The sequence below is a fragment of the Eptatretus burgeri genome, chromosome 12 (genome assembly GCF_056783735.1).
Source record: "Eptatretus burgeri isolate ZD-2024b chromosome 12, Ebu_testis_v1, whole genome shotgun sequence".
Taxonomy (NCBI): domain Eukaryota; kingdom Metazoa; phylum Chordata; class Myxini; order Myxiniformes; family Myxinidae; genus Eptatretus; species Eptatretus burgeri.
In genome coordinates, this window is record NC_140972.1 from 21236744 (window position 1) to 21263323 (window position 26580).

The 26580-nt window shown below is 51.5% G+C and overlaps 1 protein-coding gene across 1 annotated transcript in view; it reads left to right on the plus strand.

The window, feature by feature from the left end:
• The window catches only part of LOC147015229 (lysosomal proton-coupled steroid conjugate and bile acid symporter SLC46A3-like), a 69515-nt gene that overhangs the window by 2472 nt on the left and 40463 nt on the right, over positions 1-26580 (plus strand). The window contains exon 3 of the mRNA XM_085849787.1: positions 25202-26078. Within this exon, the coding sequence (XP_085705913.1) occupies positions 25202-26078 (877 nt within the window). The remainder of the gene's footprint in view (positions 1-25201; positions 26079-26580) is intronic.

The following is a 26580-nucleotide window of genomic DNA, read 5'->3' on the forward strand; positions in this document are numbered from 1 at the left end:
ATGCTGCGAAACCTGACCTGACCTGAGGTCATCGGAAGGATAAGACCATGCACAACAACATTATAATATGTGAGATGAGGTCATTGGAAAGATAAGACCATGCATGACAACATTATAATATTGTTACTTAAATGGCCCTTATTGGACTACTAAATATAGGATTAGCTCAGATCCCCCATTAAATGCATGTTTAGCTAGGTTGTGTGGTAAAATGGACATTGCATGTGTGTCGGGAGGTGTAAGAGGCTGTTTTTATGTTCGTACAGTGGTGGTGTGCCAAGGGCTCCCTCTTCCTCCTCCCCTCTACGGACGATAGGCCCCGCCCAGTCGGCTGATAGGGTGTGGCCAAAAAGAGGAAGTGAAGCGAAGGGGAGGAGTTTTTTCGGCTTCGCCAAGAGAGGCGTGCTAGTGTGTCGAAGGAGCGAACGAGAGAGAAAAGGAGTTCTCAGTTTCAAAAACAGTCGGGTTTTCGAGGCGCGCTGGGAGTCGCTTCAAAGCGAGCGAACGAAGGCTTCGTAAAAAGGTTCAGTGTGTGGAAACAGTCGCTCTCGAGGCGTGCTCGTGTTTTCGAAGCGAGCGAACGAAGGAGGCACAGTGTTGGATCTGCCGGAGAGACGCCGAACCTGCCTGCACGTCGAGTATTCTGCCGTGAGAGAGACGGCAGCCGGCTTTGAGAGGCGAGCATGGAAAAGGAAAGAAAAGGTGATTCGACAGAGAGAAACTGAGAGGACGGAGTTGGGAAGTCGGGCTTTGAGGTGGGAGGGCAGGAGAGGAGACGACGGAGCCTCTGATGGTCCCTGCTCACATCAACGGCTCGACACGTTTGCCGATCCGCTTGCCGGGGCCTGGCACCTCGATTTGGGCCTTGTTCTGGAGAACATGCCAGGCCTGGATTTGTACGCTGGACCTTGAGAGAAATCAGCTGAGGCCCATCGTCGACCTTACGCGGGGTCAGAGCGCGCGGAGATCGTGTGCAGTGCGGAAAGGAAAGAGTGTGGCGCCGCCATCTTGCCACGCGGAGAATCCGTGGAAATTCGTGCTTTTGACACTGTCCTCTCGTCCATGAAACATCACCAAGTACTCTGAGTTTGTCTTGCATGCATACTGTCTGTCTATCTTTGTCTGCACGTGTTGTATAAGGCATATCTCGGTAGGGACCCGCTCAAAACCTGTAGTCCGTGGTTCCCTAGTTAAGAACGGGTTGAGGATTGTTAATAAAAACATTGTCGTGAATTTTGCTTGTGTTTTGTTCCCCGATGTTCCCCAATAAATCTGGTTGGTTCGTATGAAGTTGCCGCTATGCATTAATTTGTGTCGCGTCGAGGAAGGATCCGTTCGATTGGCATATAAAACCAAAATGGTTACAGACTGGCAGAAAATGCTCGGCATCTGACAAAACCAGTCTGGAACCGGGGTTCTATTTCCCCAACTGGTAAGGTACAAGGATTACGTTGGTATCGCGATTGAAGACTCGTGACCCGAGGCCTGTGCCGAACCGGCCGGCGTTATAAATCCCGGAGACAGTGGTGGTGAGGGTGGCGCCAAGAGTCGGGCGAGAATCCCGCCACCCCGGATCCGCAACAATATGTTAGATGAGGTCATCGGAAGGATAAGACCATGCATGTCATTATAATATTTTGTGGTTTTGCAAAACTGCATGCCTCTAAGGTAATGGCACCCAACTTATTGTGATCATCAGGCAGTTATTTAATTAGTCTTCGTGTAGTTAGTCCTTCTCTCATGTCTCGTGGGTAAACGGGACGAATTGTGATGCATAGTACTCGTAGTTAGGTCTAATATATTGTTACGGTTGTGGAAATTCACAGAACACCATTCAGGTTTCCCAGAAATCAGTTATGTCAATACGTGTGTGTTCAGATTAGATTTCTCCACTGATGTCTAAAGTGAATTATTCGTGTAACCGGGCTGTGATCTTTGAGTCAGCCATTATTCTTTTGCTATCATTATTTTGGAACAACCGCATCTCAACCACCACGCCATCCCCACCACAGCGCCAACCACAACATCTAAACAACATCTCCGCAACGACAACCACATCTCCTCACCACCTTTGCCACAACGAACAACATCTCACCTTCATCTCCACAAATGTCGCCATCTTGTTACCGGCAACAGCATCCTCAACGAACAACATCTCCGCCAACAGACGCGAGGGTTCCCTGTTAGGGCGGGAGCCGATGATTCCTGCAACGTCCGCATGGTTGATGATTTCTGCAACGTCGGCGTGGTTGATGATTTCACCCACGTCCGCGCATGTCAAAGTTTCGCGAAGAGATCGGATGAAATTCACAAAAGGGGCGGAGCCAGCGGGGGGTGAAGGGTGAGAGGTGAGGATCAAACTCACCCCCGACCCCATAAAAAGACGCGCTGGAACGACAAGCGAGCAGTTCGTCTGGGTTTGCAGTTCGTTTGGAGGAAGCCAGCAGTCTGGAGTCGGAGAGAGCCAAGGAGAGTGGAGCTTGGAGCCAAGGTTCGAGTCCAGCGGAGGGTAGTCGGGGTCGTCGGATCGCAGCCCAGCCTGCCGTGCCGCGCAGAACCACGGGTCGGTGGAGAAAGCCGGAGAGGAGTTGCCAGCCAGCGACATAACGGTCCGAGGTGATCGGGCCTCGGGACGATCTGAGCAGACGCTGAGGAACGGGCGGGCTCTTAAAAAGAGCATCAAGTCGTTGAAAGAGCAAAGGCCCGTTCGTTCCTCTGAGGCGACGTCGGCTAGGCCCGATTCACCAGGCCGCACGGTGGGGCCTGGGCCAACCAAGTCGCGTGGCGCCAGCTGCCGTGTTGACGAAACGTCGAGGGTCGCCCAGCGAGTCACCACGAGGTTGGCAGGTAACCAGCACGGCCTCTCGGAGCTCTTGCGGTCTCCACAGCTCCGCGAATATTAAAGGCCCACGGGTCCAGTTCTGCCCTTTCCTTTCCTGGGGTTTTACTTTCCATGAAAGTCGTGGCGCCTTGTCCGTCAAGTAGTGAACTGTTAAGTGATTGTGTACATAATAAATAGAACAGTTGTAGTTCTTCGTCTTGCTCGTATCTTGTCCCTTACCTGCATTGCTTTATTGACTGCATGATTGCATACGTGTTTGAGTGCATACGTGTGTTGCAAATAAATGTCCTTGTTTGAATGTTCACCTGCTCGTCGCGTCCTTTCCTCAATTGAGCTGCCGTCATTGCGTTTGGAATAGTAGTTGGTTTTTAAATAGCTGATAAGAGAATCGAGTCCGACGGGGCTTGGTGATAATCACCGCTCGGCAAATCGCGAACGGAACGAGCGGCTTGGAACGGCTCGTTTCCGTACGGGTCCCGTCGAGGTGTAAATCCCTGACATTTCGGTCTGCGCGCATACTTAGGTAAATCGACAATTCAGCAATTGGACCCTGTGGCGTGTGGACAGAATAGTTGCCTGATTTTCGGTGTGATGAAAAACACACCCGTGGCTGGATTTCGGCGTTGATCCGGAAGCCGCAACTGGATTGCTACGTTCGGCGGGCGAGAGAGACCGGGATTCGCTAAAAGTGGTCGCCCACACGCCGGCGCGGCGGATTCCCACAAATATATATATAATATATATATATATATATATATATATATATATATATATATATATATATATATATATATATATATATATCTTTAATCCTTGCTCTGACCTCTACTCTAACCCTTTCCTTTTAGCCATAATACACACCAAATGTACAAGCACACACACCGTTCAACAAATAATTTGAGTTGGCACGTCGCAGTGCGACCGGTGGCTCCGATCACCTGCCTTGTTGCGAACAAGACACCCTTCCTCGGGAGTTTGCGTGCCATATTCCCATTCAAATGTGCGTGCCAATTCCCAACCAGCATCTCACTTCACTCCTCACCTCACCATCTGAACCGCAGACTCCTCCCGCACATGGGAAAAATACTCTCGCAACCCTTCATACTTCTGCCTTGCTACAATTCAACACTCTAACTCAAGCGCCACATGGCGCCGGCCATTGCTCTTGGCGCCGCGTGGCACTCAACCACGCTACACACATGATAATTACCACTGCAATTCACTGGGAATGTCCGGGATGAGTGTTCAGGTCAACCATAATTGCTGCAGCCCTCATCCAGTCATCAGACTACTGCAAGACCATAAGCAACTATGAGGGGTCGTGGGAAGGGTGATCCAGGGACTTGGTTCAGGTGCATTGTGGCTTGTGGAGGAGCCCCTGGGCAGCGGAAAAGTCTGCTACTATTTTGGGAAACACCATCAGGGGTGAATATATATATATATATATATATATATATATATATATATATATATATATATATATATATATATATATATATATATATATATATCTTCTTCTTCTTCCTTCGGCTGCTCCCGTTAGGGGTCGCCACAGCGGATCATCCGTGTGATCCGCATAGTGATTTGGCACATGTTTTATGCCGGATGCCCTTCCTGACGCAACACTGGTCGCCTCTTACGACATAGGGATATGGTACACCTATTTTAACCGGGGTATACACCGGCCCAGTACACTGGTACTCACTTCGCCGACCTCGGAAGGATGACAGGCTGAGTCAACCCCCTGGTGTATTAATTCAGTGGCCGAACGGGGCTTGAACTCAGGACCTTTTGGATCCCAAGCCGCGGCTCTAACCACTGCGCCAACACCAGGCTTGAAAAAAAAAAAATATACATATATACATACACATATACATGTTGGAAATGTTCACAGTTGACAACTTTGGAGTGGAGCCTGGATGAGTGGCAGGTGGCACTGGCGTGTGTCACTTGGTCTTCAGACCTTTCTGAGCATACGAGTGGTTTGGCTAGCTGAATGGGATTTATCTGTCTTCAGGGAGTTATGGAGAAGAGGGGGAGGCCACCTCCCTGATTGGGGTTTACCTGATTTCTGTGAACCCTGGAGCAGAGGGGGAGGCCATTCCACCGATTGGGGTTTACCTGATTTCCGTGAACCCTGGAGATTAGGGGGGAGGCCATTCCACCGATTGGGGTTTACCTGCTTTCCGTGAACACGAGAAGAGGGGGAAGCCATTCCACCAATTGGGGTTTACATGATTTCCGTGAACCCTGGAGAAGAGGGGGAGGCCGTTCCACCGATTGGGGTTTACCTGATTTCCGTGAACCCTGGAGAAGAGGGGGAGGCCATTCCACCGATTGGGGTTAATTGACTTCCGCGAAATCAATTTCGCGGAATTTCGAAATTGAAGTGATTGCAAATTGAGAGATGACAGAAGGCATAAGAGTGGCACGAGTGGATTTGAGTGATTACTGGAAAAAGAGTGGTGGAGACATTACAAGCAGAGCGTTAAACACACCTGAAATGAGTGGATGACAAAGAGTGGCTTGTTTGAAGAAGGATTGAAATGCCTGGTTAGAAACATGCGAGGTTCATGGGGCTGGTGAAGAGATGTGGATGTTTCGTTTAAACTTTTGGAAATAAACGATTAGGGCAGTATGGATGAGGCCAGCGGACGACGGACGTAGTGACAAATTAATTGGGGTTTGATGAAAAAGTGTACTGGTTAAATTTGATGACCAAGTGGGATCCAAGGGACTGGTGTGTTTTTGTTTTCACATAAATGTGAAAGGTGTTGGATGGTGTTGTGGACGGGGTGTGCGGCACTGTGGAATGAATGACTAAAGTGTTTGGGTGAATGGCGTGATTGCGCAGATGAGGAGAGTGAGTGCGAACAATGTGCCCTGTTGTTGGTCTCCTAACCAGGTTGGTGTAGGTTAGGGGGACTTTGAGGATTTGACATGGATTCTGGCTGCTGTTCCATTGTGCAGGTGGACTGCGAGGGGAAGGTGCACGCCAACGTTTGGGGATACTGGCTGGTAGTGTGACATGGTATGGGAAGTTGGTGAGTCGGGAAATAGGGCAGCAGGGCTTTGGGGGTTCCTGGCAGGTGAAGGCTGTCAGAGGTGCCAGGAGAGCACTGTAGGGTTTAGTGCCAGGAGAGCACAGTATGGGTGCTATGAGGGCACGGTGTTGGTGCTATGAGAGCACAGTATGGGTGCTATGAGAGCACAGTATGGGTGCTATGAGAGCACAGTATGGGTGCTATGAGAGCACAGTATGGGTGCTATGAGAGCACAGTATGGGTGCTATGAGAGCACAGTATGGGTGCTATGAGAGCACAGTATGGGTGCTATGAGAGCACAGTATGGGTGCTATGAGAGCACAGTATGGGTGCTATGAGACCACAGAATGGGTGCTATGAGACCACAGTATGGGTGCTATAAGGGCACAGTATGGGGGCTAGAGAGAGCCACCCTTCGCTAGGAGCACCAGAAGCATGCTCAGGTGAACCCCGAGGTTGTTGAGTGTCCTCCACCCCCGATTGGAAGCAGGCAAAGAGGAATAGTAGTAGTCACACTCCCCAGCCAGCGAGTTATGCCTGGCACCAGCAAATGGAAAAAGACAAATAACGGCCTTGTCCAGGTTTAATCGAATGGAACAGTGTGCCAGGTTGGGAAAAATGGGTAATTAGGATCATTCTAGCCATTGCAGGGTTTGTTGCATTGTCTTGAGCTAAAAGTAAATGGTTAGGTTCGATGGACTCTCCTCTGCACCATTCATGCGTGACACCTGGTACGAGTAATATTGATGGGAGAATTTGTTAACAAGGGCCAGGCGAGGTCACCCACTACAAGTGCCAGAGAGGCCACCAGTATATCATGAGCACACATCGACGAAGATAACAGTTGAGTAAGAAACACACCATCCTGTCTGTAAAAGAAAAAAAGAGAGAAAGAAAAAAAAGGGGAGAACTTAACCAAAACAAGTCAGGCAAGGAAGGTTAAGGGTACACTCCTTCTCACCTGGTCTGAGGTCAGCACACCCATTTGCGTCCTCAAGACCGCCTCCGAACTGCATTTGTTTACCATCGATATCACCGTGCCACCATTGCTGTGTCACCTGTTGTCCAATGCAGGGCTTGTTGCCTGCTGCTGCTTGTGAGTAGGCCGTATGGGCCGAAGCATTTTTGTGGGCCACTGAGGCCAAAGTGCTTTTAGGGGCCGTTGCGGCCGAAGATTCATGCCATTTTGTGGGCTCAGTGGGCCGAAGAACTCTTTGTGAGATTAGGCCACTGGGCCGACTGAACTCACCTGGTGAGAGGCCAATAAGGCCACGAAGTGAGGAAACCCTCAGGGGTGAATGGACAATACTGCCGGGAGGGGGGCATGAAGGAGCGAACACGTGAAAGAACTTTGAACATTTGAATGTTCTGCTCCTATGCCAATATTGGTGTTAAAAAGTAATATTGAATACCCTCACGTTCAAATCCATAATTATAATGTTAAGTAGTGCGCATAGAGTGTGAACTTGTTTGTTAGATTGGTGACCCGACACACTAGGATAGGGACATGCCAATCTTACTGTGACACTTTGATTTTTGGAGTTAAGTGCTTCCCATGTTGTGGGTTAGAGTAAATGGGAGATCTGTGCTGTACGTTAGACAGGGTCATTGCCGTGGGCTGCCCCAGATGGAGGCTCGGGAGAGCCTCGGGAGAAAGGTGGGGGTAGTGTTACAGAAATGGCCCTTATTGGACGACTAAATATAGGATTAGCTCAGATCCCCCATAAAATGCATGTATAGATAGTTTGTTTGGTAAAAAGGACGTTATATGTGTGTCGGGAGATTAAGCCTGGTGTTGGCGCAGTGGTGAGGGCAGCGGCTTGGGATCCAAAAGGTCCTGCGTTCAAGCCCTGTTGGGCCACTGAATTAATACACCAGGGGGTTGACTCAGCCTGTCATCCTTCCGAGGTCAGCGAAATGAGTACCAGTGTACTGGGCCGGTGTATACCCCGGTTAAAATAGGTGTACCATATCCCTGTGTCATAGGAGGTGACCAGGGTTGCGTCAGGAAGGGCATCCGGCATAAAACATGTGCTAAATCACTATGCGGATCATACAGATGATCCGCTGTGGCGACCCCTAACGGGAGCAGCCGAAAGAAGAAGAAGAAGAAGAAGAAGAAGAAGAATGTGTGTCGGGAGGTGTAAAAGGCTGTTTTATTGTTTGTGCGGTGGTGGAGGACCGAGAGATCCCTCTTCTTCCTACCCCATCCCGGGATTGGCCCCTCCCAGTCGGCTGAGGGGGTGTGGCCTGGAGAGAGGGTGTGGCTAGAGGGAGGAAGTGATGCGAAGGGAGGGGTTTTGGTCGGTTTTTCGCCGAGAGAGGCCTGCTCGTGGAATGAGAGAAAAAACGAAGGAGCGAACGAAGCGAGCGAACGGAGGCTTCGTAAAAAGAGTGCTCGTGTGTCGAAGCGAACGAACGGAGGCTTCGTAGAAAGAGTGCTCGTTTGTCGAAGCGAGCAAACGAGAGAAGAAACAAAGGCTTCGTAAATAGGGTCCAGTGTGTGGAAGTAGTCGCTCTCGAAGCGTGCTCGTGATTCAAAACGAGCGAACGAAGGAGTTGAGTTTTGAGAAACGGCAGTGGGCTTTTGAGAGGCTGCCTGCACGTCCAGGATTCTGCCGTGAGAGGGACGGCAGCCGGCTTCGAGGCGAGCGAGAAAAAAAAAAGTAGTGGTGAATCGGCCGGGAGAGAACGCTGAACCTGAGGGTCGAGTCTGCCATTGGCCGAGAAAGAAAAGGTGATTCGACAGTGAGAGGATGAAGCGGAAGTCGGGCTTCGAGGCGGGAAAGCAGGAGAGGAGACGCTGGAGCCTCTGACGGTCCTTATTCACTTCACGGCTGGACATGTTTTCGATCCGCCTGCGGGGCTCGGCACCTCGATTTGGGCCTCGTCTGGTGAACGAGCCAGGCCTGGATTTGTATGCTGAACCCTGGAGAGAGATCGGCTGAGGCCCATCGTTGATTTGGCGGACTTGTGCCGTCGAGATTGCGCGGGGCCAGAGCGCGCGGAGACCGCGTGCGTGAGGTCTGCGACAAAAGGAAAGCGCCATTTTGCCACGCGGCGTGGTTTGAGCTGGGAGTTCGAATCCGTGGACATCCGCTTGTTACCAGTGACGTTCGTGCTTTTTGACACTTTCCTCTTGTCCATGAAACCTCACCAAGTACTCTGTCTTGTCTTGCATGCATGCTGTCTGTCTATCTGTCTTTGTCTGCACGTTGTTTAAGGAATATTTCGGTAGCGACCCCCTCGAAACCTGTAGCCCGTGGTTACCGAGTTAAGAACGGGTTGAGGAATGTTCATAAAACCATTGTCGTGAATTTTGCTTGTGTTGTGATCCCCGATGTTCCCCAATAAATCTGGTTAATTTGTATGAAGTTGCCGCTATGGATTAATTTGTGTCGCGTCGAGGAACGATCCGTTCGATTGGCATATAAAACCAAAAATGGTTACAGACTGGCAGAAAACGCTCGGCATCTGACAAAACCAGTCTGTAACCAGGGGTTCTATTTCCCCAACTGGCAAGGTACAAGGATTACATTGGTATCGCAATTGAAGGCACGTGACCCGAGGCCTGTCTTGAGCCGGCCGGCGTTATAAACCCTGGAGACGGTGGTGGTGAGGGTGGCGCCTATGACCGGGTGAGAATCCCGCCACCCCGGATCCGCATATGTGTATATATTGTTGTGGTTACCAGATTCGCAAACCACCATTCAGGTCCCTTAGGTGAGGTATCTCGGTAAGTGCATGTGTCGTTAGGCCCAAACCCGTTGTCTAGTGGGAATACATGTCATTTATGCAAGCTGCGACTCTTCAGGATAGCCGTTTTTCTTTCACTATCTTTATTTTGGACCAACCGCCATGATCACAACCACAACATCAACCACCGACCACAACCACCGCTTCACCACAACCGCCACGACCTTCACGTCACACCTCGCAACCGTAGCATCGCCACCGTTCTTGCCCCGCTGTGGGTACCGGTGTTGGACTCATGCAGAACGCGCGTCGAACAGCGTGTACAAAATCACGGATTTTGTGCTTCAAAAACGGATCAAAAACGACACACGCCCACTTTTTGCCGTCCAATCGGTGAGCGAGGGGCGAATTGGCCCCGCCCCCAGGGCGATCGATATATGCAAATTTGTGGATCAAAAAGCCTTCACGCCCACTTTTTCTCGGGCCAATGGGGAGCGAGGTGAAAGGTCAAAGGGAGGGGGTCAGAGGCGAAGTTACGGGGGGATAAAAGGACGGTGTTCGTCAGTCAGAGAAGGAGTCAGCAGGTCGAGAAGGAGAAGGAGAACGAGAACGAGAAGGAGTCGACAGGGAGAACGAGAACGAGAAGGAGTCGCAAACGAGAACGAGAAGGAGTCGAGAACGAGAAGGAGTCGGAACGGAGGGGACGAGTGTGGAAGACTGGAGCCCAAAGCCTGCAGTGGCTGGAGAAGCTGAAGAGAGTCGGACGAGGGGGTGCTCGCGTCGGTGCCAGGAGCTGCACGCCCGAGGGAGGCCGGCAGCGCGACCTGGCCGAGGTGGAGACGCACACCAGGGATAATAAAGATCCTCTATACCCCGAGCATCAGCAACCCCCTCCTGTTTCCCCCCGCGCTGAGATAGTGCGACCAAGGGGGCCCCTTTTCCCACCCCCCTGCCTGACACTGTCCGCGAGGCCCGCGGAGAGAAGCGCCATCGCCGCTCCGCGTCTCATCACCAGACGGGTAGGCCCGACCCGGTCTCGGCCTCAGGCCTGCCTCATTCTTGGGGATTTCTTTTCCTTGGTTTTGGGTATGTGTTGTCGGCGCCGTCTGTGAAGTAGAATTGTATAAGTGTTGCCGTGTGCTCGGTAGTCGGTATTAGCTCTGCACTGTGTTTTCACTTTTATGTTTGCTTTTTGTGTAAATGGAATTGTGTTTTCTTTTGTTTGTGTGCATTTGGTGGAATTGTATTTGTGTGCTTCCCGTGTGCCGCGAATAAATGTGCTTTATTGTTGAACTGTTCTCCCGCTTCGCTTCGTCTTTTCCTCCATTGAACCCTCATCTTGCTTCACGTAAAGGGTTGGTAGTGGGCTGAGTACGCCCGATAATTAATCGAACCGTCGAGGTCGACGATAACACCGCTCGGTTATTCTGATAGTACGGAACGGGTCGCTTAAGTGGCCCGTGTCCGAAGTCGACCTGCGGCGAGGTGCGATCGCCCGGTCTACCCTCCGCGTGGGTACTTAGGTAGGTTGAATTCGGCGAGCAACCCTATTCCACGCGGGGGCTGATTGGCTCGATCGCGGTGAGACCGAAAGGTCCACCCGTGACTGGTTCCCGGCGTTAGTCCGAGAGGGTCACGACTGGATTGTCCGTCCGGTGGGCGACGTGCCGCGATTCGAGTTACGTGGCCGTTCGCACGCCGGCGGGCGCGAAATCCGCAACACTGGTGTCAGGAGTGGGATACAAATTCATCGCCCTCCTCGCGGCACTGGTATCGGAGAACAGGAAAACGGGCTCTCCTGTCTCCGGCTAAATTTACGGGAATCGGTCCAGGGGTGAGAGAAGCGACCCCCGATTCCCTCCAAATTACGAGCGAGCAAATTAACCCTTCACGAGAAGCAAGATGGCGTCTCAAGGCGAGCGGGAGCCGGGGGTATTAGAAATGTATATGTGTAATAATGTAGAGTCCATGGTCCAGGATGGAATCCCCGAGCAGGAAATGTTGATTGTGCAGGAACACGGACTCGCCCAACTGAACCCAGGGCCCGAGGTGGGTGCGGCAGCGGCCGCGGTGTATGACACCTCCCCCCCCTCTCCACCAAGACCCTTCCCCAACCCTTGCCGAAACGGCTCAGCTGAGTGCATCCAACATGGCCCAGCTATGCGCCATGCTGGCGGCAATGAACAAACAAATGAATGAAGTGAAAACGACGATGGATACAAATACAAATGAAATGAAAAACGAAATGAAAGGCATGAACGAAAAGATGGATACAAATACAAATGAAGTGAAAACGACGATGGATGCGAATACACAACAAATAAACGAAAAGATGGATACAAAAATGAACGGAATGGAAACAAACATGAAAGAAGAAATGAAAGAGCTGCGGGGTGAGACGCAGAACATGGGAATGAGCCTAAAAGGAAGCTTGGAAGAACTAAAAAACGAAATGAAAAAGGAAGTCGACACGATACGAGCGGAGGTGACCGGGTGAAAAGAGAAAGTAAAAGGAGTGGGAGTCGCAATGGAAGAAAGTAAACAAGAGAGGGTAAACGAAATAAAGACGGTGGTTGGAAAAATAGACAAAGTAGGAAAAGGATTGGGAGAAGTAAAACAGGGACAAGACCAAATAAAGGAGGAAGTAGGGAGGAACACGACGGCGATAGAGGAATTAAAAAGAGAACAAGGGAAAATAAAGGAGGGATTGGGAGCCGTGAAGGAGGACTGTGAGAAAAGACATCGGGAAATGACAAAGTTGAAAACCTGCGAAAGGAGGTAAAAGCGGAGACACAGAAAGGATTAAAAAAGGTGGCGGAGGAATGTAGAAAGAGACATGAGGAGGTAATTAATGAAATGGAGCGGAAAGCCGGAGAAAAGACAGAGGAACTGGGGGAACAGATAGGAAAAAACCGGGGCGAGACAGAAGAGCAGTTTAGGACAACGAGGGAGGAAATATCCAAGACAAATAAGATGGTGACACAGGTACAAGGGGAGGTGGAGCAAATAAGAGAAAAAGTCGGGGAACTGTCGTTAGGAACGATAGGGGAGGAAATAAATGGGGTAATAAAGGGGAAAATGGAGGAAATGGAGAAGAGACTGACGGATAGGGTGGAGGCCCGGTGTGAGAAGCAGGGTGGCCTCCTTCGGGAACAGGGGGAGAGGATATACTCCCTCGAGGCGGATCGTGCCCAGGTGGGGCCGGTGTCACAGGGCGGAGCAGGAGGCTTGCCCGATGCGGGGGTGAGCATGCCAAGCTTGGGGAGGGTAGAGACCGCGGGGTCTTTTGGCCTAACGGGGGTACCCAGAATGACTGTTCCAGGGGGTGTGCGGAGTGTGAGTCCAATGGCTTGGGAGAGTAAGCGGGACGACGCGGGGCACGGACAGACGCAGACAAGGGTGGTGGAGCCCCGGGCAAATGGCTCGGACCCTGCGGGAGTGAGGCACCGTTGGGACTGGGGAGGTACACTCCTCCCGGAGTCCCTAGGGAACGGGAGGAGACCTCGAAAGAACCGAGGGTGCCGCTACCCCCGTACGATGGCAAGACGGACTTGAGGGCATATATGGCCCAGTTCCAGTGTGTTGCCAGAGGCAATGGCTGGAACGAGGTGCAGGGTGTGGCACAACTCACAGCGGCCCTGCGTGGCGTGGCTTTGGAAGTCCTGACCACGGTACCCAGTGAGGGGGCGACCCTGGAGGATCTCCATTCGGCCCTAAAAAACCGATTTGGCATGGACCAGCAGGGCGAGCTTGTTAAAGCTCAGCTCAACGGGCGCAAACGACGTCCCCAGGAATCGCTGGGAGAATTGGCACATGACATTCGCCGCTTGGTGGGGATCGCGCACACCAACATGCCACCGGAGTACCGGGAGGAGATTGCCCTGGACCATTTCCTTCGAGCAATAGGGGCACCGATGTCGGAGCATTGCTCACCGTATGGCGCCCGGACAACCTCCAGAAGGCGGCTGATACTGCTGCCTGCTGGGAGGCAGCCAGAACGCCATTGGGAGGGGCTGGGCGCCACGCGGTGGCAGTCCGACAGGTGGACCCCGTGCACGACAGTGCGCTGGGAGCCGGGGCAACCCTGGGCGACCAAGCGCGAATGGAAAGGATGGTGCAGGGCATGTTCGACCGCCGGTTCGGGAGACCTGTGGAGAGGCGGTCGGGCCCGGGAAGGGCGGGAGATGGGCCATCGGGGGTACCCCAATTCGGAATGGAGGGGGTATAATTCGGCGTACTGGAGGCAAACACCTTACCAGAAGAGGTGTTATAATTGTGGCGCAGGGGACCACCTGCAGCGGAGGTGCAACGCCCCGCGCAGGGAAAGGCCCCCGCGAAGAGAAGAGCCACGGCCCCCTAGACCACCAACCCCGCCCCGGGTCAATAGGGTTAGCCAGGCCCAACCATCCCCTACCACCAGTCCCCGGGAAACTAAGAAGTGCCGAACATGTAGGGCCGTGTTCGGCAGACTCAGACGGAGAAGAGCCCTCAGAACTGCGACAGGTCATCAGTTGTGGCCAAATTGGCAAAGGTAGCTTAACAATTCGGTGCAAGATTGCCGGCGTAGGGGTAGACGCCGTGGTGGACACAGGAGCAAGCGCCACGATCATCAGCCCTGTGGTCCTTGATTCGAGTGTAGACGGTTGGGATGAGATCCACCGTCTGCAAAACCATAGTTTGCAGCTAGCTACCGGGGCAACGGCCCCTATCATAGGACGTGGTTTCGTGTCGTTTAAATTGGGCACTGTGAAAACCAAGATAGAGGTTTGGGTGGCTGAGGTGTACGACCCATGTCTAATAGGGTTGGATGTGCTGACGGCCGGTGGTTGTAAGATCGACTTGGGCCGGCGGGTCATGCAGTTGGGTGGTGAGGAGTTGCCGTTAGGAGGCGTGAGCACGGATGAGAGGGTGGAGCTGGAGGCTCCTGACTCCGTGGTCATTCCCCCGGGTGCCGAGGCGGTGGTCCCGGCCCGGTGGCGAGCACCCCCAACGTGGCAGGGCCCCTGTGGCCTAGCGGAACCATCGGCAGGGCCGTCAACCCCGGGCTTAGTCGTGGGCCGCACCCTGGTAAGTACCGACGGGCCAGTAGTGCCCGTACGGGTGATAAATGTTAGCACGGAACCACGCACTATCAGGAAGGGCACGAAGGTGGCAGATTGCATCCCAGTAAAAGAGGTCGCAGAGCTGAGGGACGATAACGTCGAGCCGGACCGGCCCCAGAAGGAGTCTCCAGACTCGATTAGGAATTGGCCCGGTCCCATTTGTGAGATGGTAAATCGGAGTAGTGTAGATTTGGAGGAGGCCCAGCGGGAGGCCTTGTACAAGCTGGTCGACCGACACATCGGGATCTTCTCCTTGTCACCCGAGGATATTGGACGTACGGGCCTGGTGCAACATCAGATCCACACCAATGGGGCCCGGCCTGTCCATCAGCCTGCTCGAAGGCTCCCATGGAGCAAAAGAGAGGAGGCTGATGAACAGGTTGAAAAGATGCTCAATGCAGGTGTCATCGAGCCCTCGGGAAGTCCTTGGATGTCACCAGTTGTGCTGGTTAAAAAGAAGGATGGGACCACGCGTTTCTGTGTGGACTATCGCCAGCTGAACAACGTGACACTCAAAGACTCCTATCCCCTGCCTAGAATTGAAGATACCCTCGACGCCGTTGCAGGCTCTAAATGGTTCTCAACTTTGGACCTCAAGAGTGGGTATTGGCAGGTGGAGATGGATAAGACGGGGAAGGAGAAAACGGCATTTTCCACAGGGAAGGGACTGTATCAGTTCACTGTGATGCCGTTCGGTTTGTGTAACGCCCCCGCCACCTTTGAGAGACTGATGGAGCGTGTACTCGGCGGCATGCCGTGGCAGTCATGCCTGGTGTATCTGGATGACGTCCTGGTACACGCTAAAACATTCACCCAGGAGATAGCCAATTTGGACCAGGTGTTTGGGCACCTCAGGCAGGCAGGGCTGAAATTGAGCCCAGAGAAATGCACTTTGTTCGCGACAGAGGTGGCCTATCTCGGACACGTGATAGGCCGCGAGGGGGTGAAGACCGACCCCGGAAAAATTACAGCGGTAGAGGAGTGGCCCGTACCTACAACTGTCAAACAGGTGCGGGGCTTTTTGGTACTTTGCTCCTACTACCGGCGTTTCGTGGCAAACTTTGCGGAGATAGCCAGGCCCCTTCACCGGTTGACGGAGAAGGGGTTGAGATTTAATTGGACGGAGGAGTGCCAGGAGGCCTTCCTCAAATTAAAGGGGTGTTTGACATCCGCACCTGTTTTAGCGTACCCCACCGATGACGGGATGTATACCCTGGACACGGATGCAAGCCAGGAAGGATTGGGAGCAGTCTTGTCTCAGACACAGGGGCGTGGAAAGAGTGATCGCGTATTACAGTCGGGCCATGAGTAAGCCCGAACGAAATTATTGCGTAACTCGTAAGGAACTATTGGCTATGCTGTCTGCCGTGAGCCATTTCCACCCGTACTTGTACGGGAGGAAATTTTTGGTTCGAACTGACCATTCCTCCTTGCAATGGCTCTTACGGTTCAAGGAACCGGAGGGCCAAATTGCAAGGTGGTTGGAAAAATTGCAGCAGTACGATTTCAGTGTGGTCCATAGAGCCGGTAAGGCTCATGGGAATGCCGATGCGCTCTCTCGACGCCCCTGTCTGAGGGAAAACTGCAAATATTGTACGAGACATGAGGAGAGGGACCAATTGGCAGACGCCTCCCCGAAACTCCCAGTCCGTGCGGCCCGGATGGTAGGCCCAACTTTGCCACTAACCGCAGGAGAGGAATTTGGTGGATTGGCATGGAGCACGGCCCAGCGGGAAGACCCCGTGCTAGGGCCAGTGTACAAATGGGTCCAGGAAAACAGGAGGCCCAGTGGGGAGGAAATCGCCCCATTCGGGGCGCGAACAAAGGCATACTGGGCTCAGTGGAGGACCCTAGAAATGAGGGACAACATCTTGTATCGCAAGTGGGTGGAGATTCCTTCTGAACAAACTTCTTGGCTGGTGATAGTCCCTGATGGGTTTAAGACCCAAATTTTGAAACAGGTGCACGGTACCCGCGCCGGCGGCCATTTGGGCAGGACCAAAACAAAATCTCGGGCCCGCCGGCGGTTCTATTGGGTTAACATGGGGCGCGATGTACAGGACTGGTGTCGAGCATGCGACGCCTGTACTGCAAAAAGGGACCGCCACAGAGGATGAGGGCCCCACTCCAACTACATCAGGTTGGGGCTCCCCTGGAGCGAGTGGCCATGGACATTTTGGGACCACTGCCCCCACTCGCCAGGGTAATAAGTACGTCCTCGTAATTATGGACTATTTCACCAAATGGCCAGAAGCCTTTGCCCTTCCCAGCCAGGAAGCAGGGGTTGTGGCCAAGGCCTTCGTAGAAGGATTTACATGCCGGTATGGGATTCCGCAGGAGCTGCACACGGACCAGGGACGAAATTTTGAGAGTGAATTACTAAAAGAGGTGTGCAGGCTCCTGGAAATTCGAAAAACACGGACAACGCCCCTGAGACCACAGTCTGATGGCATGGTGGAGAGGTTCAACAGGACCCTGGTCCAACAGTTGGCCCTCTTCACCGCCACTAACCAGGAGGACTGGGACGAACACCTTCCGTACCTCCTGATGGCCTATCGCGCGTCCCAGCACGGGTCTACCGCATGTAGTCCGGCGCTGTTGATGTATGGACGGGAGCTGAGAAGCCCCGTCGATTTATTGTGCGGTCCGACGCCTGAGCGGCTTGATAGGCCCCCGGGGGAGGGCTATGCCCGTCGGTTGGAGGAGGGCTTGGAGAAGGTCCACGCCTTCGCACGACACCAGCTCCAACAGGCGGGCATGAAAATGAAGCGCAGGTACGACCACCGGAGCCAGGTGAGCAAATACCCACCGGGGGCAAAGATTTGGTTCTTTAACCCCCGGCGAAGGAAGGGCAGATGCCCGAAGCTCACCTCACCTTGGCAGGGCCCGGGGGTTGTCCTGGCGCAAGTCAGTGACGTGGTCCTAAAAATTAAAATGGGACCACGAGCCCTCCCTCGGATCGTCCACGCGGACCGCCTGAGGCCTTACAAGGGCGACCTTACGCCCTCATGGATATGTCTTGCCGGAGGAGTCGGTGCTGGAACAGCCGCTCCCGCAGAGGCGCAGGGCTCTCAGAGTCTTGCGACGAGTTCACGAGCCCAGTAGGAAGGGAGGAAATTCCCCCCCTGGGAAATTGATTAATGGGATTATTTGGAGACAGTGACTGACAGTGAGTGTGTAGAGGGGACGTAGTTTAGCTACGTAGTGTTAAAAGGAACGTGCTATAGTTTAAGGGACGACGTGGGAGCACGAGTTAGTTAGGGGGTGCAGATAGAAGGATGGCAGAGTTCAGTGGTGTGTGTGTTGAAGAGTTGGTGAGTTGTGAGGTGAGTGCTTGTTGAGTGAGTGAGGCCAGCGGGTCTGTGTGAGTGGAGTGAATGGGGAATGCATGGTGCGATGAGTGATTGGGGGGAGGAGTGACTCCCGCCCAAGGGACCCCGGGGTCAGTGTAGAGTGAGTTAGCTGGGTTAGTCAAATTGAAAAATGGAGGTCGTTTTGCTGTTGGTGGGAAAGTAGGCTCGAGACCCATTTGGAGGGGTGCAGGAGCCCTGTTGACGGGCTTGGGAGCGTGGCTGCGAAAGGTGAGTATCGCTGAGTGGGTACCCCGGGCACCAGGCTAGTCGGCCGCGGTAGGCCATGGGCCCATGGGGGGCCGGGATAGAGTAGTGGGCACGGGTGCGCCTGCTTGGTGCGGGGGCCCGGGGCGCCATTAGCCGCGTGGGCAGTGTTGTGGGCACGGGTGACCCTCGGAAAGGGGCCCGGGAGGCCGGCCTGCCACGTGTGCGTTTCAGGGGAGATGCCATGGGGGGCACTCCCCGGTGTTAGGGAGCTGGTAGGCTCGGAGGCAGTGTAGTGCCCGGGGGTGCCATAGCGGGAGAATCGGCAGAGGGTCGTGCCTGCCAAAGGGAGCCACGTGTCCCAGCCAGGAGACCGTGTGAGGGCACGGAGAGAAAATTGGGGGGCGAGGCCCGAAATTGTGAGGACACCAATACAGGCGACGGGAATCTGGGTTTATAGAACCAATAGTTTAAGCGAGAGGCGCTTGTTGAAAGCCCCGGGGTAGTTTAACAGTTAAATGGTTAGGGTAGATTAGGAGATGTACCCCTCCGCACCATCCATCCCCTCGCTGTCGTTGTGGGCCGCTGGACCCACTTGGGTTATAGATCGCCGAACTCTGGGGAGGCCATTCTGAGGCTTCGTTGGGCCTCGAAACAGGACGTTAGCTCTCCCTTATTCCCCTCCGGGAAGGGAACGTAGGGGTTGGGAGTAGGCTAGGTGACAGGATAGGTTAGCCGAACAAAGACGATAAAGGGGGTTAGGGGACGATTTATAGGGGGGGAGTAAAAATAAAAACAACAAAAAAATAAGTTGGGGCTAAATTGGGGTTTGACAAATTAAGGGAGTGGGTATGTACAGTGACAGGCAAAGGCGATAGGTTGGGAGGGAGACAGGTAGGTAGGTCCGAGCCCGCCTTCCAAGTGGCCAGCACCACCGCACTCCCTCCACCAACCTCCACTGAACGGCAAAAGCTGGCCAGCTTCATCTGCAGCTGCTGTGCTGCAAGGCCTGTGCCGGCTGGATCGTCTGCCGGCTGGCTGTTTTTCTGCAAGGCCTGTGCCGGCCAGTTCGTCTGCAGCTGCTGTACTTCAAGGCCTGTGCCGGCCAGTTCTTCTGCGGGCTGTGTTTGCCTGCTCACCTTTGCCATGCCATGCCCACTGCCCACGTTCACCAGCCCCGTTCAATTTTTGCTTTACCCCCCCCCCCCTGTTCATTTCCATGTGCGCCAGGATCAAGGCAACAGTTTGCAAGCTACGAGAACTGCCCTGTTGGCAGCTACAACACGGGCCTGCAGTGGCGGCCCATGCACCGTGTTTGCGTTCATGCATCCATTCGTTGTGCTCATTGCGTGTGCCACTTGAGCTGGCACGGAGACTGCGTTGTGCAGCCCAAGCACCGTTGTGGTTCACTGAGTTCAGTTCAAAAGGGAAGGCCGTGGACTGCGTGTGAGCAGCCAGCCACGTTCCCTGTCACCTGCATTGTTTGAGCCAGAGACTGCATGTGGGCAGCCTGGCTCCCTGCTAACTGCTTTTCTTTTGCAGAGTTCAATGATCCTGGGCCATGGTTTAGTGTAAAATTTGTAAGTTAAGGTAAGATGTACTGTAAATATGAGTGCGCCCCCCGGCATGTATGTCTTAGCGCCGGCAATTTTATTTAAGTCGTCCGTATGAGTGAGTTTGTTTAGATAGTTACGCAGCCCTCAGGTTATTTATTTTGGGGACACGAATACCATGAATGTCGCACTCAGGGATCCGTAGGTAAAATGTACTAGGGGAAAACTACACATGATGGCACACGAAAATTTGACGACTCGGGACGAGTCTGTAAAAAGGGAAGGGGGTAGTGTTGTGGTTACCAGATTCGCAAACCACCATTCAGGTCCCTTAGGTGAGGTATCTCGGTAAGTGCATGTGTCGTTAGGCCCAAACCCGTTGTCTAGTGGGAATACATGTCATTTATGCGAGCTGCGACTCTTCAGGATAGCCGTTTTTCTTTCACTATCTTTATTTTGGACCAACCGCCATGATCACAACCACATCAACCACCGACCACAACCACCGCTTCACCACAACCGCCACGACCTTCACGTCACACCTCGCAACCGTAGCATCGCCACCGTTCTTGCCCAGCTGTGGGTACCGGTGTTGGACTCATGCAGAACGCGCGTCGAACAGCGTGTACAAAATCACGGATTTTGTGCTTCAAAAACGGATCAAAAACGACACACGCCCACTTTTTGCCGTCCAATCGGTGAGCGAGGGGCGGGTGGCCCGCCCCAGGGCGATCGATATATGCAAATTTGTGGATCAAAAAGCCTTCACGCCCACTTTTTCTCGGGCCAATGGGGAGCGAGGTGAAAGGTCAAAGGGAGGGGGTCAGAGGCGAAGTTACGGGGGGATAAAAGGACGGTGTTCGTCAGTCAGAGAAGGAGTCAGCAGGACGAGAAGGAGAAGGAGAACGAGAACGAGAAGGAGTCGACAGGGAGAACGAGAACGAGAAGGAGTCGCAAACGAGAACGAGAAGGAGTCGAACGAGAAGGAGTCGGAACGGAGGGGACGAGTGTGGAAGACTGGAGCCCGAAGCCTGCAGTGGCTGGAGAAGCTGAAGAGAGTCGGACGAGGGGGTGCTCGCGTCGGTGCCAGGAGCTGCACGCCCGAGGGAGGCCGGCAGCGCGACCTGGCCGAGGTGGAGACGCACACCAGGGATAATAAAGATCCTCTATACCCCGAGCATCAGCAACCCCCTCCTGTTTCCCCCCGCGCTGAGATAGTGCGACCAAGGGGGCCCCTTTTCCCACCCCCCTGCCTGACACTGTCCGCGAGGCCCGCGGAGAGAAGCGCCATCGCCGCTCCGCGTCTCATCACCAGACGGGTAGGCCCGACCCGGTCTCGGCCTCAGGCCTGCCTCATTCTTGGGGGATTTCTTTTCCTTGGTTTTGGGTATGTGTTGTCGGCGCCGTCTGTGAAGTAGAATTGTATAAGTGTTGCCGTGTGCTCGGTAGTCGGTATTAGCTCTGCACTGTGTTTTCACTTTTATGTTTGCTTTTTGTGTAAATGGAATTGTGTTTTCTTTTGTTTGTGTGCATTTGGTGGAATTGTATTTGTGTGCTTCCCGTGTGCCGCGAATAAATGTGCTTTATTGTTGAACTGTTCTCCCGCTTCGCTTCGTCTTTTCCTCCATTGAACCCTCATCTTGCTTCACGTTAAGGGTTGGTAGTGGGCTGAGTACGCCCGATAATTAATCGAACCGTCGAGGTCGACGATAACACCGCTCGGTTATTCTGATAGTACGGAACGGGTCGCTTAAGTGGCCCGTGTCCGAAGTCGACCTGCGGCGAGGTGCGATCGCCCGGTCTACCCTCCGCGTGGGTACTTAGGTAGGTCGACCCGGCGAGCAACCCTATCCCACGCGGGGGCTGATTGGCTCGATCGCGGTGAGACCGAAAGGTCCACCCGTGACTGGTTCCCGGCGTTAGTCCGAGAGGGTCACGACTGGATTGTCCGTCCGGTGGGCGACGTGCCGCGATTCGAGTTACGTGGCCGTTCGCACGCCGGCGGGCGCGAAATCCGCAACAATATATATATATATATATATATATATATATATATATATATATATATATATATATATATATATATATATATATATATATATATATATATATATATATATATATATATATATATATATACACACACACACACACACTGTATCTATGAGCCAAACCCCGCTCTGCACGAAGTTTCGAAAGTGGGGGTTCGTTAGAACGTCAATATATCCAGTGCTCACAATGTGATTTATCGAATTTCTTTATATACAATGTTTCTTGTTACATTTTTGTGTCAAATTCACCTTCTGAGGTAGTCAGCATGTGCAGAAGAGAATTTTATGTTGCAGACGCTGTTTTCTCGGAGTGGCATTACGCCTCTCAGCGGTGACGGTGTGTCGACGACTGACATAATGACGTCAGCGAATGCTCGATGATGTCATGACTTCATTACGCCTCTCAGCGGTGACCTCACACGTCGCCATGCAAACGAATGTAAAAATTAGAAAATCGCCAACAATTCCCAAACCTGTCCGTCTGGCGTGATCTCACATCGCCCATGCTGTTCATTAGACCACAGACCACCCGCATGAAGAAAGTGGCGACAATCCGCCTGGCAGTTTCGGAGGAGAAACATCAAATTACGCGCAGACGTTAACAGAAATAATATATATATATATATATATATATATATATATATATATATATATATATATATATATATATATATATATATATATATATATATAGTATAAGATTGGGGCGGTTGGGATTACACTTTTTTTTTTTTAAAGAAGAAGAAGGCGCTTCCAACCAAAAGTAAAAACGAATTGACTCCGCTAATTTGAGGAAAAAAGTCCCTGAGACCGGGTCTGCTCTCGCTCTTTTTGCAGACCTGAGACTGGGTCTGCTCTCGCTCTTTTTGCAGACCTGAGACCGGGTCTGCTCTCGCTCTTTTTGCTCAAATTAGTCTTGTCAATCAAGTTTTTACTTTTGGTTGGAAGTGCCTTCTTCTTTCAATAACAATAATAAAAAAAAATAAGAAAAAAATGTATATGTACTGCAGATATCTTAAAAATATGTGGACGAGTTATGTCAAAACTTGGTGGATGAGTTCGTCGGTGTTGAGAACAAGCTGATGAGATTTTGGTTGAGGTCCGAATCCAGATCCAGCCTATCGGTGGCATACAAAGCGTAAACTAATCAGGCTGGTGGAGGTATGCACCTGACTGTGTACCCTTCCAGTTACCTCCGCCAGTGAAGGTGGGAGGAGGTTGTTATGTTTTTACCCTTGGCTGTCTTTGCTTGTCTGTCTGTCAAGTGACAGACAGTCTGTCTGTTTGTGTGCAGGATATCTCAAAAAGTTGTGGACAGATTCGGATTAAATTTGGTGGACAGTTTGGGTGTGTGACAAGGAAGAATTTGTTAGATTTGATGAATATCCGGATCCGAATACGAGAATATTGTCGATTTCCGCCACGCCGGCGTGCGAGCGACCGCTTTTAACTAATTGCGGCCGCGCGCCCAGCGACCGTGGCAAACCGAGTCGCAGCTTTCGGATCAACGCCGAAATCCAGCTACGGGTGTGTTTTTAATCACACCGTAAATTGGCCAACTATTCTGTCTGCGCGCAACAGGGTCCGATCGCCGAATTGTCGATTTACCTAATTATGCGCGCAGACAGAACGCCGGGGATTTACACCTCAACGGGACCTGCTTGGAAACGAGCCGCTTTAGCAGCTCGCTCCATTCACGATTTGCCGAGCGGTGTATATCGCCAGGCTCCGCCGGATCCGATTACTTTATCGGCTATTTAAAAGCCAGCTAATATCCTGAATGCAATACGGCAGCTCAATTAAGGGAAAGGACGCAACGAACAGGTGGACATTCAAACAATGACATTTATTTATTCACACGTAATCAGTCATACACGTATGCAATCATGTAGACAATAAAGCAATGCAGGAACAAGCAAGACAAAGAACTACAACCATTCTATTTATTATGTACACGCACTTAACAGTCCTACTTATGGACAATGTGCCACGACATTCATTCAAAGAAACCCCAGGAAAGGGAAGGGGCAGAACTGGACCCGTAGGCCTTTATTGTTCCTTGGAGCCGTATAGACTGCAAGGGCTCTGAGAGACCGCGCAGGCTACCTTTCACCCTCGTGGTGACTCGCCGGGCCTTGGTTCGGCGACCCTCGGTGGCCCTGCCCGCACTCCGCTGGACTCCATCCGTGCCTTCAACGACGATCCGGCTGGCGACTCCTCTCCGGCTCCACCGGCACCTCCATCGACCAAGGAGAGAGACCAAGCAGAGGACTCTCTTCCCCTCACTGACAGACTCCGCTGCTCTCCCAGACTGCAACTCAACTCCACGGCAAACCCAGACCGACCGACCGACCCTTGGCGTTTTCAGCCCGACCTTTTATCACCCCGGCGCCTCGCCCCTCCCTTCACAGTGCGCGGGGGGGGGGCATTCCACGGGGGTTCGGCGCGGCCCCTCTTGACGCTCTTTTGGCCCGATCACGGACATTCTTTTCTTTCGCCCTTCTGAGGGAAAATTCCAACAGAGCTCGGCTGGGCTTAGTTGCTGTTTTCCAACCTTCGTTTCTGTTTACCCGTTCTGATGGATATCGGGGCAGGAGTTGTTGAGATGTTGTTGTTGCAGTGTGGTTAGCGCTGTGGTGGGGATGTCGTGGTTGTTGAAAGGCGGTTGCGGTTGTTGAAGTAGTGGTTGTTCCAAAATAAAGATAGCAAAAGAATAATGGCTGACTCAAAGATCACAGCCCGGCCACACGAATAAATCCCTTTAGACCTCGGTGGGGAAATCTAATCTGAACACACACTTATTGACGTAACTGATCTCTGGGAAGCCTGAATGGTGTTCTGTGAATTTCCACAACCATAACAATATTTTAAGTGATTCTTGACCATTGAGAGATCGAGACAAAAACGATATATAGCACGATATCTCCAAAAGTTGTCGATGGATTCGGACAAAACTTGGTGGACATGTTTGTTGTGTGACAAGGAAGAATTGATTCAATTTTGGTGAAGATCAGAATCTGGATCTGGATCTGATAATTTTTAAAGTGATTCTTCATCATTGAGAGATCGGATTAAACGAATATAAAGCAGGATATCTTTCAAAGTTGTGGACCGATTGGGATGAAACTTGGTGGACATGTTGCGTGTGTTCTTGAACCGGCCACTTTTTCTGGCTTTTCAAAAATTAATATTGGTTATGTCTAATTACACAAAGTCGTTTAAATCTTAAAAGGCAAGACATTCTGACATTGTTTAATGTTTATGATAAGGCTGTTGTGATTATATGGGGTTTTTTTTCTTTTTCTGTTAATTAATTGTTTCTGTTTACATTTCTGTTTTTTTTTTTCTCACTTCAGGTGTTGCAAGTAGAATTGTCACGATTTGATCTCTACCTGACTCTGGCAGGTTTTGTTCCTTCTTTCCTTGCAACACTCTTCTTTGGTGCCTACAGTGACCAGCATGGGCGCAGATTTCCCTTGTTCATAATCTGCTTTGGCGATGCTATAAGCAACATCTTGATGGTCATTCTCATCTACCTCAACTTACCACTTTGGGTCTTCTATATCCTCAATTTCACAACAAGTTTCTTTGGAGGCACAACAACACTGTTGGGCAGCAGTTTTGCTTATGTGGCCGATGTTAGTTCTGTGACATCTCGAAATGCCCGAATTGCCTTTTTGGAGATGCTTATTGGTGGAGTTGGTTTCATTGGCTCCCTCATCTCAGGCCACCTTGGTCGCGTTATGCAGCTCTACCAAGTGATTATTTTGGTTCTTGGGATTGACGTACTGTGCATGCTGTATGTGTGGCTGCTGATAGAAGAAACGGTAACCAGGGAGTCTTCCCAAGGCAACATTCCTCAGCGAACCATCATGACTTTCATAAAGGAAATTCGGGATGGTTTTCGCACGTTGTGTCTGGCGGATGGTGACCTCAAAAAAAGGATTCGACTCATCCTGATGCTCATCACTTTTATGGTCACTGCTCTTTACTTCTTTGGCGCTAATGACCTTTTTCCTAAATACCAGTTGAATGAACCTCTTCTGTGGAACTCCATAAAGCTTGGCTATTTTTCTGGTTTCTTCTGCTTGATATACATCACAAGCTACCTTGGAGTCCATTTCTTCTCAAAGGTTTTGCCAGACATCCTCATTGCTGCCATTGGAATGATGTCTTTTGTCGGTGGAATGGTCACAACTTATTTTGCGAAAACTGACATCATCATGTACCTCGGTATGTCTTCATTACACACACAGTTTTATGTTACATTTTATTGCAGTGTTCAACAACAGGCACCTTAAAGTGGATATAACTTGCAGAGTGAAGTTATTTCTCATCATATTTGCCTGTTATCAAATGTAAATTCATATCTTCCAGTTGCAGATTTCCCTTCAAAAAAAAAAAGTGTTTGTGCCCCAAACATCCCTTTGGCCCACCATGTGGATCCAGCCATAAAATCTACTTCCCCTGTTCACACAAATACGAAACCTCATCATCAGTCAACATTCCCCTTTGCCACAGTTTAAATTTGCATAACTTCTCGGTCAATCAGATGAGATGAGCATATCCAATCAGATATTCAGAAGTAGTTTTATTAATGTTGTAATCTGTCATAAGCATTTTTGTTCAAGTCTCTTAATTATTACACATCAAATAGCAATGAAAACATAAATGAAGGTTGTGGTAAATGGTAATCACCAGACTTAGTGGTGTAATGATGAGTGTTAGTTCTGAA